The 15,373-nt window shown below is 42.6% G+C and overlaps 1 protein-coding gene across 4 annotated transcripts in view; it reads right to left on the reverse strand.

Moving 5' to 3' along the window:
- Nucleotides 1-15,373, reverse strand: part of SLC6A6 (solute carrier family 6 member 6) — a 58,331-nt gene that overhangs the window by 42,108 nt on the left and 850 nt on the right. For 2 of the 4 annotated variants that reach the window (XM_059480380.1, XM_059480379.1), the window contains exons 2-3: nucleotides 11,553-11,588; nucleotides 8,984-9,049 (exon numbers count right to left, since the gene is read on the reverse strand). In XM_059480380.1, coding sequence (XP_059336363.1) covers nucleotides 8,984-9,038 — 55 coding nt within the window. In that variant the 5' untranslated portion in view covers nucleotides 9,039-9,049; nucleotides 11,553-11,588. The remainder of the gene's footprint in view (nucleotides 1-8,983; nucleotides 9,050-11,552; nucleotides 11,589-15,373) is intronic. The other 2 variants (XM_059480381.1, XM_059480382.1) reach the window with 1 other exon arrangement.

Raw genomic sequence — 15,373 nt, forward strand, 5'->3', positions numbered from 1 at the left:
TGAGGCAAATGTGCAATAAAACATACAAATTCATTACATCAAAGTAGTTTTTTCTTGGAGATAAATAATTTCACCCTCACCTATTTTTTCTTTCATGCTAATTCTAAATTTAGCCTTCAATTAACTGAGTTTACCAATGCTAATGTTTAGGGCTTTCTCACAATTAAGGAGTACTGTACTCTTTCATTATGCTTTCTAACTAAGTAAGAAACAGATGGATGTGTAAGATTACACATTTTTGGAGAAACAAGTAGAGTCTTCTATACCCAGCAAAGGCTTTGATCAGCTGTTGCCATACCTGCCTAGGCCACCCCCACACAAAGCCAGAGTTGTGTTTTTACTGCCTCTATCCATTCATCTTAAACAATAACTGAGGAGAGATTTTTATCCCACCTGTGGCAGCTGTACAAACATGTCACACAGCACCTTATTCCCAGAAATCTAGATCCCCACACCACCAGTGGAAGGGAACAATCCTTTCTTCTCCTTTGTTCCCGTGCCCCATCTGCTCAACACCTGATTATTTTTTTTCTAGAGTACATTAATGGAAGGAAGAGTTGTGCAACACAGGTCTGTGGGTGGAAAGCAGCCAGCCAACCTGCACCAGGAAAACAGCTATTACATGCATGCGATCCGCAGGGTTAGTCCCATTACAGGGCTATAAAATCTGAGCAGGTTACAAAGCCCTGAGGGCTGGGCTGTGAGCACTAAAACTTAATGGTGAGAGTGATTTTAGCCTTAGTGACTTTTGATTTTAGCCTTGACTTCTCCTCCATGCTGGCAGTATATATCAGCAAAAATACGACTCAGTGACAGAAATGAGCTGTAATCTTTTAAGAAGTGGAGCATCAGCCCTTTGCTGATGAACCAGGCTACTCAGGTGACTGGGGTGCTCTGCCAGGGCACCTCCTCTCACAGGCCTTCAGCCACAGAGATTTCCTGAGCACCTTGAGGTTTAATTTACTGTTGTTGTTTTCTTTCCTTCAAGCAACAAACAAGAAGAAAAAAAAAAGGGAACAAAAACTTTAGGCGTATGAAGTTTCGCACAGGAAATGAAATGGAAACCACTGACACGGCAGCGCAGCAGCACGAGCGGGTCTGCAGGAGACGTGCAAAAAGAAGAAGTGGCAGAGCTGATGAACAAGCTCGGGGAGAGCACAACTTTGCAAAACAGATTGGTGAAACATAGAGTTTCACACACACAAAAAAGTGAAGCTCTGTAGCCACTATGATATTTATTTGCTCTCCTGCAGCTGGTGCCAGGTGCTGGCTTGCACGGCCGGACAATGGCATGTTTTGTTTAATCCCAGAACAGCCTTGGCTCTGTCTCCAGCTGCAGCCCCGTCCTCTCCATTTCCCTGGCTGCCCAGAGCCACTCACTGTGCTCCTGGAGGCCATTTGAGAAGGGATAGCATTATGTCCTACAGGCCTTGCAATGGGCATTATTTGATCAAAATAAAGAAATAAAGTTCTGAGTTGCAAATAGATCCTTTGGTACTGAGCACTCAACCACCATGTTTTTAAATACCATGTGATTCAGACTGATTCCCAACCAGAGGTGTATTTTCAGTTCAGTTTTGCCCATGGGTCTCTGACATTTGCTTTCACAGACCGAGAGCTGTGCTCATTTTTATGTCAAGAGATATGAAAACCAAACAGTGCCAGAGCAAATACTTCACTTTTCCAAGGAAACTAACACATAAACCACTTCTGCATACCACGGGCTGCAAAGTGCAGAGCACACACCAAGCAGGAACAAAACCCTGGGCTCACACACTACTTGGAAAAGCCTCACAGAATTCACTCTTGAATTGCAGCCTCCAAAGGGAATTGTATTAGAGCAAAGGCTGACTCCAATACAAGTATCTGCAGTCCCACCTTCCTACCAAGGTCACTCTCACAGCCTACAGGTACTCACTTGTTTTTTGTTGGCTTTTGCAGGTAAGCTTCCCCAAATACAGCATGTGAAAAGCCTGAGTATTTTTCTCCATCTCTTCTTATCTTTTCAAACAAATGCTAGTTGGTGGTTTCATTGTAGGTTGCTTTTATAGTCCTGGCCTGACTACTATAAACTGAACTTACTCCTGTTACCAGCTGAGGATTTTTCTCAGTGCAATTTCATCTTTGTGAACACACTCAAATAGGATACCAATACGGCACATTAACTTTATTATCTAAAGCTGTCTTCATCATGACTACAATTATTTTTTACTACTTGGTTTTCTTATGCAAAAGTTAATAATGGACAGGTGGGAAATTGTTTGTAGTTCCAGTTTAAACAATAGGCCCCTGACAAGCAGCTGAGACAGTGACAAAACCACTTCACATGCAAAGTAATGGTAGAAAGTGAGAGACTTCCTTTGGTGGACTTGTCTGAATTTCTGGAGGTGACCTTTGCAAGAGTTACATGAACCTGTGATAGCTTTACAGAAGGAGAAATCACCTAGGTGATTCAAAGTCAGATATACTGCTTGAAGTTCCACACTTGGATACTCTCTGTCCATGGAATTTGACTTGTAACCTATTGCTTGTGTACTGCACAAAGAGCAGTGGAGAAGGGAACTTCAACCCTACTGAGCAACAGTATCTCCCATTGCTATATTCCCTTTACCAGGCACAAACCCCTTTTCACACTTGAAAGAGCAGTACCCTGCATCATTTAGGCAGGATCTGTAAGAGGTATGTGGTTACAGAAAAGGGAGGGCAGCAGTGAAAGCAAGTCTACCCTATTAAATCTTGATTTTAGAATCCTGTCTTGCATAAAAGGGGAAAACAAAAGCTTTTGGTTGCTCATATTTAGTCCTTCTTCAATCCACAATGGTAGCCCCATTTGTAAACTTCACTTTTGATAGAACCTGATGGGAAACCAGGTGTTTACACAAACAATATACTTCTTGTTGATAAAGTAGAGAGATGGAGAGAAAGCACCTTATCTTGTCAGACTTGAAAGAGAAACCCTATGAAATATTCCCATTTCTTTTTCCCACCAAGGGAGTTTTTGAAGGTTTTTTTTTGCCTTAGAATAGATACATAATTGTCCAAAATCCCCATGGCTGATATGGTGAATCTGAGTGCGATCTTGCTTTCTCTCAGCACAATTAAAATAACATTGTTCTGACAAAAGGCGTTTTTTGGCTAACATATGGGCTGACCATGAAAATTTGCTGCCCGATGGGGCTGGCAGATGTCCCTGTGCACGTCCCAGCTTTCTGGCAGACAGCTGCAGGGCTGGGAGAGCCCTGAGCTGAGGAGCAGATGATCTGTGCAGCATTAACTCCCTCACGTGGTTACAGCCACATGAGGAAACCAGCACGTAACGGCCCGGCCAGGGCACTTGGTGGCTCACTAAATCCTAAATACCCCAAAGCTCTCTTCAAGGCTGCTACAGAATGAGATTTGTCACTGAAAAGGGGGAAAAAAGGGTGATATTTACTTCTAAATGCTTCCTGGTATAATTATGCTTCAAACTCTTCAATTGATAACTTCAGTTGGAACCTACTGAAGATTTGAAGAGAACTCAAGTGAAATCCTGCTACAAATTCCAAAAAATTTCAGAGATACCCAAATTTCACCTACTAATCTCATCTGAGGTCACCATTTACATCTTGATATTGTTCCCATGTAAGTAAAACTCTGTCACCTCACCTCACTGACCTCCAGGAGGTCTCTCCTGCTCCATGCCGGTATGAATGACAGAGAGTGAGGAGTTAATGACATGCACAGCACTGTGGCTGAATCACTACAGGAAATGGGCATTAAACAGAACCATAAAGTAATTCAGGGTAGAAGGCATTGCTGGAGGTCACATTGCCCAGCCTCCTGCTCAAAGAAAGGCCAATATCAAAATCAGACTGGCTTGCTGATGGCCTTATCTGGTCAAGCTCTGGCCAAGTGTTGAGACTCATGTTGTACAACCCAACTCATCCCATTGCTTCACTCTGCTCAGGATGAGCATTTATTTCACATAAACAACCTGAATGTCTCTATTGGACAAAGAAAGAAGATGAGGAGAAAAAGGAAGAGGAGGATTAATACAGAATGACAAGTTGATACCAAATGGAAGGCTCACTCTTCACTCTTCTGGTACTGCACACACACAATACAAGCAGTTGGAAAGCCAAAGATACTGAGGGGGTCTGTGGTGAGTGACAATGGGTGAGCTCCAGGTGAGGTACAGAAAAAGCAACAGTCCCTGGTGGCAGCATATCAGACAATAGCCATTTTATTGTCAGAGTAAAACATATTCCTTTAAGAAAACCAAACAAAAAGCCTTACTGAGTGCTTCAGTGCATGCCAAGCAATTATTGCTCTCCACAATGTGTCCTGTGACTCACTGTGCCACAATGAACTGGCATATGGTGCTCATTCAGGGTATATAACTCACACATTAGCTCTGAAGAGCTAATAGTTACTTGGATTCTAGTTAATTTTGGGGGTTTTTAATTTTCCCATGGCAATGCAATAAATGTCATGCTTATTATTGTATTATTATTTTTAAAAAGTGTTTTTAGTGGCAGGCAAGTGTCATTAATGCCTCAGATCTCTCGTATGCAATGAAAATCAATTCAGACCAACTCTGGCATGCAAAAGCACATAAATAACTGGTAAATACTACCTGTGGTCTTCTGAGTCCAGATTTGACTGATGCCAAGAGCAATCAACTCCTTTTTGGCTGCAAAGGACAGGAGGGCACTCAATACCTTGCAGAAGGCACTCAGTACCTGGCAAAACCGAAGCTTTCTGTGTGCCAGCTCCCCATGAAAGAGCAAACCATGGAGCACGTGTGACAAAAAAGGTTCTCTTCTCTTGCAAGGGAAGGCAATCTCCCAGAGAGACACAGAGCCAGCTCCCTGTAGGGTGTCAAATACTATTCTGGCCTGGAAAGGGGGCACTTTCTCTTATGAAAGGAAACATAAAAAGTAACAAAGCTTCTCTCTCTGAGTGAGTCTGCCCAAGAGCAGTAGACTAGAAATCTAATTTTCGTCATGAAGAAAACATCAGAGATGCTTAAAAGCAGAGACTGAGTAGTGGCAGAAGAAACTGTGTGTAATTACAACAAAATTCTTCTCTTGTAATCAAGATGCCTCAAATAAGCCCAGGCTGACCATGACTTGTGAGGACAATCAGGAAAACATGGCTTCAAGAGAGTTCTAATGGAGCTTTCCACCCTACCCAGATGACTTCATGGGGGTAAGAATCCTGTAGAGGTAAGGGCTACTTAACACTTGTGTACATTTGACAGAAGTACACCAAAGCCAGTGCTACTCATTAGCAAAAGTGAATCAGAAAGATGGAAGTGGCTAATTCAGATTTTGTCCATGTAGGGACTCAGAGCTGCAGCAGAAGTGAACGGGGTTGAAGGCCAGCAGGGCTGATTCCTGAAAAAGGAGTCCTGACTTCTGACATAATTTGCACAATAAAGCAATAGCAATGCTACTGGAATCAACAAAACTATGCTGGAATACATCAGTTGGGAATTATATCCTGAATTTGTATGTCTTTGAGCTAATTTCATAGGTGTAAAACAACATTAACATCTCAAATGTGACTTGGAAGGCAAAACATAAACACTTCAGCCTAAAGCTCTACTGCTCTGATCCCCAAGGACACAATTATTCCTTCAGTGGTTTCCTGTATAGACCAAATGCAATTATTACCAATACAAATATTTCTCCCTGTGTTTTTGCTTTACAAAACATAAATTTGGATTGTGTCATCTCAGGTTTTTTTCTTTAGCATTTAACACAACAGTGATGGAAGAATTTGGGCATGACTTTACTATGAATGGCTGTGGGGAATAAGGACCTGCTCTGCCTATTTCCTCACCTTGAATCTCCTGAACTCTTTAGTTGAGTGGGAGATAGCTGAAATTGAGCCTGAACCAAGACTCCCAGCATTTGACCTGCACTTTTTGTCACTGCTCCATAGGTTCTTTGCTAATGGTCACAACATATTCCCCATCTCCTCATAAATATCTTTATTAAAATATTTGTTGCATCTCACTCAGCTACCTTCCTCTAGGAATGTGTTCAAGAAAAGGCAAAAGTACATAACAAATAAGTAGAGGTCAGGCCCTTTTCCAATCAAAAGTCATATTCATCTATGCAAAAATGTCAAAGACTTCATTTCACCCAGGAAAAAAACCCCAGCATTTAGGTAATAACCACCTTCTCCTCATTACAAGGACCCTCCTGCCAGAGAAGGAAATGCTGCCCTTGACCAAATCCCAAACATTCATTCTCTTATTGGCTAATTCATGACAGTGCTAGCTAAATTTTCATTATAGAGCATTATTTGTAGCTGCTGTTTTCATGAAGCAGCTGTAATAAACAAGTGAGATTTATGTTCCCTTTAAAATTGCTTGAAATAATTAGTGCTGTTAAATTTAGACTCTGAAAAAATCTGAGTCTACTGATTTTTCTATTTTTTTAATAAATACAGAAGCTACAAAGCAATCTGCCACCACCAGTCAGGCCTGGGTCAGAATAGTATGCAGGCCATATAGCAGCCAAAATGTGTTTCAGATGAGGAAATAACCTAACTTCTCCAAACAACCTTTTAAAAGTAAATGATGGTTGTGCTGAATGAAATGCTTTAACAACTGCACTGTGTGCTATTTTTCTCCAGCCTAAATGCAGACAGGGCTTTATTTTATTCCTGTTCTGGTCTGAACAGGTACAAATGGGCACCCTGGATGTGGATCACACTGGTGAGATCAATGGAAAGCAGGATCAATACCAGGACCCAGACCCAGACCAGAACTTTGCAGCTGATTCCTACCTTGATTTATGTGCATCTAAAAGCCCTGACCCACGTCAGACATTCAGATACCAAACTCAGAGCTTGTGGTTTGCCCTCATCTCTGCATCATTTACTTTTTCCACTCATTGCCCATCGACCACAGCTGGCTGTATTGACAGTCCAGACACTTATTTAGAATAAGCAAACACGGTGCCCTCTCCAGCCCAATTTGGCTGTTTCACTGCTGGTGCTGCACTTCAGAGCCTGATCCAACAAACCTGCTTTGTAGCACAGAACAAACATCCTCTAAAAAGCTTTCCAGTCCTACTTGGGGGTTTTTGGGTTGGTTGGTTGGTCAGTTCTGTGACTCACCAGCCTTACAGTATTTTTCGTGGTGCAGGTGCCACCACCTCAGCGGTCCAGGTTTCCTCAGAGCAGTGGGAAAGACAAGATGAAACTCCAGGGGTCAGGACAGAACCTTAACAGAGAACCTTCTACAAGAGAGGTCTAATGTCCAGCAGATGTTCAGCTGACTACAGCCCCAGGAGAGGTGAGGAAAAAATGATCTGCTATGGGAAAGACCACATCATGCCATGCACAGAAGAGGTACAGAAACAATATTCTTATTGTATAATGAGGAAAGGGACAAAATGAAGACAAGGAGAAGGCTAAACCTGCCAATTTTTATGAACTTTTTTAACTAGAGGAAGGAAAATCAGGATATGCAAATAAGAATGATGAAGCTGGACTAACATGCAAAAGATAGCTGTAATACGTATCAAAATATTAAAATTTTAAGTACTTTTCTCTACATATGGTAAAACAGTAACAATTTCTATGTAAATTATAAAATCCCAGGGTGTTAAAATAAATAATGGCATACTGTTACAAAATATTCCTGGATAAAATAAGTGGCAAGAAATGGGATGGGGATTTAGTGCTCGGAAGTATAAAGCCCAACATCCCAGGAGAGCAGTAACATTGCCTGAGGAACAGCTAGGAAAGCCATGAATCCAAGAATAACCTAAAGGTGACTGCAGGTAAGATTAGCCAAGTAATAGAGTTTCTCTGTGTGATGCTTCTGAGTGATGCAGAAGGGTCAAAGGCTAAGCTATTTCTGGATGTGGACAAGGGAAGGGGTGATAGGAAATATAAAGCATAGTGCTATGTCAAAAAAGCCACAGTGAACAAATTATGAGTTGTTCAAATCTCCACAGATTAGAAAGCAGATAGAGAAATTAAAGGAAATACAAATAAGGACAACAAAAGTGATCTAAGGAGAGAATAAAAGAGCTAAAATTAGTATGTTCTATAAAAGAGAAGACTCCTGGGCTGAGAACCAACTATCCAGGTACTGTGTGTAGAGGAAGGTAATTAATCTAGCTCAAAAGATAGTAAGACAAGAAGCAATTGCTTGAATTTAGGAATGGAAAAATTCAGGATCTATAATAAGAAAAAGTAGCTTGAAGAGACACATCTGGTCAACAGGGAAGATTCCCAAGGTGAGAGCTAAGGCACACTTACTGTATGCAGTCCAGAAGAGATTGTATAAGAATGGGGCTCAGGGAAATTTTGCCATCCCAACTTTCTACTGTCCAGAAAGATCACAACAGTCCAACTTAATGATCTTTTAGTTGTGTTCTTTTATGGGTTATCTTCAAGACTGCTTCCCTATTTAAAAAAGCCCCAAAACAGCACTCAACCTATACATCCAGGCAGTGACAATACAACTACACCAGAGCTCAGAGCTGGGGGTGAAGCACTCCAAGGAGCATGGCAAACCTCTCTGCCTCTTTTCTGCCTGTGCAGTGGTGTGGACAATGTGAGTCTATTGGGTGATGGGCATGAGAGAGTCAGCAAGAACAAAAATGCTGGCCCAGACCTCAGATTATGCTAAGTCCCTCAACATTGAGGTCAAAGGCCAAAGTGGGAACTATCTCTTGTGATACTCGTGGTCTTCCTCAGCCTTGTGTTAAGACATCCTGCACAGAATCTTTCAGAGTCACTGCATACATTATGTACTTTGATTTATGATTAACTGAAAACCAATGCTAGCAGTGTTCAACAACTCTCAGGAGCTCCAAATAGAAAATAAAGAAGAATATAAAATTAAATCCCCAAAACATTTGCAACAGACCTTACCATTTTCAACGACAAACGGGTACACACAAATGTGAGGAATATAAAACCCAAGTACCCTTAATACCCTCCCTTAAACAAATCCCATCCCAACTGCACTCACCAATCGGGACTTCTGTCCCCTCCTCAATGTAGATGGGCAGTGGTGATTCCTCCATAGGATGAGGCACTGATGGAAAGTAATGAATTGTGGTAGTATTTGTCGCAAAGAGACTAAAATAAGATGGTCCCTTTCTTATCATTACAACTACATATGGCTGGTTGCTATCACAAAGAGCCCCCTCTCAGAGTGGTCACCTCCTGTCACAGAGACTGGCCCAAGCCATGGCCTGAGGGGTTAATCCCCACTGAGCACTCACTGCCACAGGAGCCAACTCTGAACAGGACCTGGGAGACACCTCTGTCCTGGATGCTTCATCACCATCCTGCCATTTCACTGTAACCTCAATGCTCCCATCCCTGGCGTTTAACTCTCTCTTGGAAACTCCTACCGGTGTAGAAGCCAAGGGAAGCCAATGCACAGACAGGCACAAACAGAGTTATCAGTCAAAGTCATAATATTTCATGCACAGAACCAGAGGAGAGAGGCTCTGGTGCTCAAAGCTTGCCGTCAGCCATTGAAAAGCCACAGCATGTGATGGAAGGCTGCACTGCAAATGGCCTCTGGACCACTGACTTTTCATTACTCATTTTTGAGAGTATGTATTGGACTTAGGAATTTTCTTTGGGATACTGCAATCCATAAGCAAAACTCCCCAGATCTGCAGTGTGGGGTTATTCTGCAATTTTCAGACACCCTACAGTCACTGCTGTAGGGTTCACCTCTTTGGGTTCTTCTCTATTTGGGAGCTTCTTCCCTTAAGGGGGTTTTTGCTTTACCATTTCCCCTTTATAATCTATGGGAAGCATATGCTTCACAGGATTTTCAAGAGATTTGAATTTTCCATTCTACAATGAAATAATAATGAGCTACAAATGTTGAAAATGTTCATACTCAAAAACCGTCTGCATTTTTTTCTTCTCTGTTACCTTGTAAAAATGATGATGTACCTTCTCAAAGATACAAATGCTTAACCTAGTCTCAGCTAGGATTCCCAGCAGCAGGAAAGGAGGATTCTTTAATCTTTGGTGGGGTATCCTTCACTTAGTTCTGGATTTCTTTGCTTTTGGGTTTTTTGGGTTTTTTTTTAAGATTGTCTTATCCATAAAACCAGCCAAAGAACACTTGTGGTTTAAAGCTATTAAATAAAGCATCTAACAACGTTTCTGCTAGCAACACAATCAGAATAAAGAGTGTTTTCAACAGATGCTTGACTAGCAACAGGCATAATAAGAACCCCACGCTGGTGTTTTGCAGGATGCCAAGGGCAGCTCCTGCCTTTCCATCAGCCCACCCCTCGCTCACGTGGAAGATGAAGGGAAGCACAGGGGAGAGGAAGAACAGAACACGGCTGCCTACAGAACTACTGTACAAGCCACGGAAATCATGGTCTACCGGGACGCCTTGAGCAAGCCACTTTTATCTAGAAGCTGAACTAACATTCCAGCTCAACAATAGCAAAAAAAACCATTTGTTACCACACGGCATTTTGCTACATATTAACCAGCAAGTTGCTACGCAAGCATAATGGAGTGCTGCAATTCCGAGATACATGTTGTTAAAAAAAAAAAAAAAAAAACAAAAAAAACTGATTTATGGGAAATCAGCCTGAGGTGAGTGCTCGTGGGCTTGCCATGCCACTGGACACAGTACATGCTCGGAAGTTATGCGAAGCGGGCCCTGCATTGGGAACAATGCAGTTGTTCTCCTTGCTAAGCTAATTTTGCATAAAGGCAATGAGAGTCTTCATCTATGCATCCCCGTAAAACATTTAATCAGATTTATTTACTAGGAAGAAATACCAGACCAGAGCTTTCTATACTACTCAACAGTTTTCAAAGCTGAGATCTGCGAAAACCAGGTCGCTAGATGGTGTGGAAAAAAACCTGTTGGGTTTTTATGGCATGCAGCTTTCTCAGTCCCATAGGAATACTTTAACAGGCTCCCCCAGACTGAGAGCCAGGCTGGAGCCAAATGCTTCCACAAAACATTAGCAACAGTACCCACCAATGGCTGGTGGCATCTACTCGCCCTAATGGGCATCACCAGAGGTTGTAGAGAAGGCCTGAAATATTTACAGGCAATTTACAGGTACACACACAGACACTCTCTCTTACCCATACACACACCAGCACACAACAAATGGCTCTATGGGCAGAGCTTGGATTCTGTAGGATCCAAGGCACAAAAGCTGACTCTGTCACAGCGTTTGGGGAGCAAGGATTCTAGGTGCTAAATCAAGCTCTCACTTATGTGTCTCCTCTGCTTTGGACAAACCATTTTAACATTATCCCTCCAGGATTTACACACCGACTTTATGGGCATGCTGCTTAAAATGTCTGCAAAGTGCTTTGCAACGTTTTCTAAATTCTGTGGTGATACACACAGAAGAACTGCACAGACAGATTTAAGATATCAGTTGCTGAGCATTATTGCTGTATAACTACTGCCTATTTTTGCATGCTCTATACTTGGTTTCTGCAAACAGATGGTAAGTGTTCAGTATTTTAATGTTTTAATGAGTTTTTTAAGCCTTTTTGTAATTTCATAAACAAGCATAAATAAAACTTACATGAAGAAGAATCTCTGCTGAATGTATTTTCTTTTCCTGTTTGGAAAAAACAAAAGAGAAAAAGAAAAGGGAAAAAATATTTTAAAGGAAAAAAATATGGGTCCAGCAAAATAAGTCAGACATGTTTCAATGCTATAATGCACTGCATTTTCTGAATTTCATCAGTAAAAACTCCTGTTTGAAGAACACCAAGACACTGAATGTAGCATCAAAGCCAGAACAGGAGATCATTCCTTGTGTGTTTCATCCCATGTAGAACATCACATGTAGTTCTATATGTCTCTAGATATGACTATATCCCTCTAAATAGCAGGACAATTACACTGCAATGGTAAAATAAAATACAAATGCCATATGATCTGGATCAAAAAATGAAAAAATAAAAGAACCTTTAACTACATTCCAGCTCAGCGATAACCCCATGGCTCAGTGTATGGGTTGTTCTCCTACCTACAGACATGGGACTCACACCAACACCATGAAGCAGAGCCCTCCTACTGCATTTTGGCACAGCAGGGTGGTTTTTCCATGCCAGTGCTCAAGCATTGACTGCATTCAAGCCCAGGTTGGGCAGCACAGCAGCGAAGGCATCCTTGGAGGCTGTGACAATTCTGAGTGGCAGAGAACCACAACAGGAAACCCAGCAACTGCTAAAATGGGGAACCTTCCCCACAGGCCTTAACAGCCGCCTCCTGCACCATGGCACTGCCACCCTGCTGCCACCCACCCACCCTTGCTGGCATTGATTCACGCTCCCCTTCCACCAGCTGAGCTGGTGGGTCTGGTGGATGCTCTTGGAACAGGGTTTAGGGCTGGCACTAAATGGCTTTTTGCTGGTGTAAATCTGGAAACATTGGGAAAAAAGAGACTGACAGAAATACAGAGGATGCTGTAGGACATCAGCCATGGTTTCAGTCATGGACTGGCAACACAGCAGCCCTTCCAACAGTAGGTTTTTGGGGAAAAAAGTCTTTAGACTTAATTCCAGTGAAGAGTGGAATGTTCAATTAATTTCTACTGTATTACTTTGCATCAATATTAGCTACTATGTAAGCAATTTAAAGTTTACATGCCTTGGGATGTAAACAAAGCTCACACAAATCAATTAAATCCATGGCGCTACAACAGCTGAGGATTCAATTAAATAGGCATGTATGGAAGAAATTCAACAAATATTAAATCACTGAATTTTCATCCTCATGCTTTTCTCCTAAGAGCCAAGGATCCAATCCTGCAAGCAGCCCCCTAAAGTGCCATTAGAATAAATTTTAGTTCTGTGTAAAGAGCTCATACTGGAGCAGACACAGGATTACTTTTTAAAAAAATAACCCTGATCCATTCTGGTCATTAAGTTAGTGATGAAAAGTCGAAGACACTAATCCGACAGGGTAATCTATTCAAAGCTTCACTTCTTAAATGATGTACAATTTATTCATATGACCAATCAAATAAACATTACTTACAAGAGGCTGCAACTACCATGGCTTTCCCATCCATTTTAAAGTGTTGTAGTATGGTTAAATTTAAAAGAAACTAATCAGCACAATCTTTTCAGAGATGTTTGCCAGAATGATTTAAACCCCAGGTAGGGCACCACTGCAGAGACTCCCCTTACTGGTGGAAGTGGCAGCACTGCCACTGGGGCATTGGTGCAATGTTGCCCCACTGCCCACTGGAACAAAAATATGGGGCACTGGAAAATACAGAAGGGGCAAAATTAAAATAATAGGGAGTTGCTGCTAAGCCTTCATGTGCAGTGATGAAAATCCTAGGAATATCACTGTCTGGAAAGTGCCCAGGAGTCTCTTTGGAAACATCCAGCCCATAGGACCTGGCTGGAAGCCACTAAGACACACTAAGAGTATTGATTTAAAAAAACCCTCACTGAAATATTAGCAATGATTAGCTGTACGACCAGATCCTCACCAAGGCTTTACAAACAGAACTCCACTCATGCATGGGAGGTTTCCCAAGCACTCTATAGCAAGAGCAAGCCAAGCTAAAGTGTCTTCCTCGTTTTCCAAGACAATGTGACACCTCTTTTCTGCCAGGATTTCACACCAACTGAAGTCTCCTGCCATTGCCCCAACACTTCACCTCTGACATGAAAGCTACAGGCAACTCACACAAAAGCTCCACATTTGAAACTACCGATGAAGAGCTGTATGCCAAATTTTGTTTCTGGTTACAGAAAAGGAAATAAACCAAATAAACCAGAAGTCAGTAGCATTTGAAAGATTCCAAATTTCTACCCGATTCCAGACCAGGATTCCTTAAGCAAACAAACCAAATGCCCCAGGAATTTGATGCAGCCGCCCCGAGCACGCATCCACCCTCTCGGGGCCTACAGGTATCAGGGTGCCACCTGCGACCTCCTGCTGTTTGCCGAGTCTGACAGAAAGGAACGCTCAGAGCGCAGGTGGGAGCAGCAGGTGGATAAATGGCAGCAAGAATGGCAGCGGCCCCCCCTGTGCCGGCCGCGGGCCGGGGTCCGGGCAGCCCGGGCAGGGGAAAGGTGTCTGCCGCCCTCCAGTGGGAACACGCACCCGGGCACAGAGGTGCGAAGGGGAAAGGCAAATAAAGAGAAAAAAGACAAAAAGAGAACATGCAAAGCAGATAAGAGACAGTTGTAGGGGTAACAGGAAGATACTATCTCTGAAAGTGCCAAAAATGACGTTTCTAATGTCAGTTCAACGAGGGCAGGCCAGACATCTTCCTTCCACACTCGTGCTTCGGACTAGGCTTGGTCCGGGCGAGGGACACTGTCACTGTCACGCTGCTGGCTGCCTCAGCTGCTCACACATTTTGCTTAAAAAAAACCCCCAATAACCTTCAAGGAAACCTTTCCGTGCCACTTGTGGCAAAGGCAGGCAATGCCAGAGAGCAGTCAGCTCGGCTGAGCGCAGACCCAGAGGTAAACACCCGGCTGTCAACAACCATCAGAGCTTTCACCAAAGCCTCTCCCATCGAAATTCCACAGCAGCAGGTTTTAACGGGCTGATTTACCCTCAAACCTAAAGCCATAAAATCTGAACCGGTAGCAACTGTCACCCGAGCCCTGAGTTACACGGCCGATGACATGTGTCCCTGTCAGGACTGCCTCACTGTTTTGCCTGCCCAAAACTCAAAACATTTTCACATGCAAGCAATAAAAAAAATGCAGTTACCAAAATAGCACTATCAACGTAACCAGCTCCTCTTGGCACATTTTCTTAATGCCTTTCCCAATACGGTTAAAAAACATGGGAACTCATCAAAAACCTCCATCTTTACACCTTGGCACAAACTGTGCTGGAATAAGTGTGGGGCTCTATTTCTTAGTGTTTATCTGGATGCTCTCCCACTACTTTTTCCTTTCTTTTATTTTCATCCATGCTTCCCTTTAAACATAACTCCTATTAAACAGCAAAAATCAGCTTCTACAATTTCTAAATACCAAGTTTTGCCACTCTTGGAGCTGCCTAAGGACAACACAGCTTGCCTTCAGTGTCATAAATAACACATACTCTGCACATTTCTTCGCCTGGGTGAAATAAATTCTCCCATGCTCTTATATGGAAAGCTTGTGAGTCCTCCCACATACCTCCCGCTATAATACCAGGCAGCAATGGGCATTCATTATCTTAAAGCCAGCGGGTGAATTTTGGATCCAAGTTACCCCCAAACAAACCCAGAATTATCACCCCTTCGCACCACGCTGAGCTTGGTAACCTGCCCTGTGTAGTCCCTGAGTTTTATTTCTAAGCCCCATCACTGCTTTGATTTCAGCACGTCAAGAACCCACAAAATAAAAGGAAAATGAGGGGAATAAAAAGGAAAAT

Source organism: Ammospiza nelsoni, chromosome 11 (assembly GCF_027579445.1).
Source record: "Ammospiza nelsoni isolate bAmmNel1 chromosome 11, bAmmNel1.pri, whole genome shotgun sequence".
Taxonomy (NCBI): domain Eukaryota; kingdom Metazoa; phylum Chordata; class Aves; order Passeriformes; family Passerellidae; genus Ammospiza; species Ammospiza nelsoni.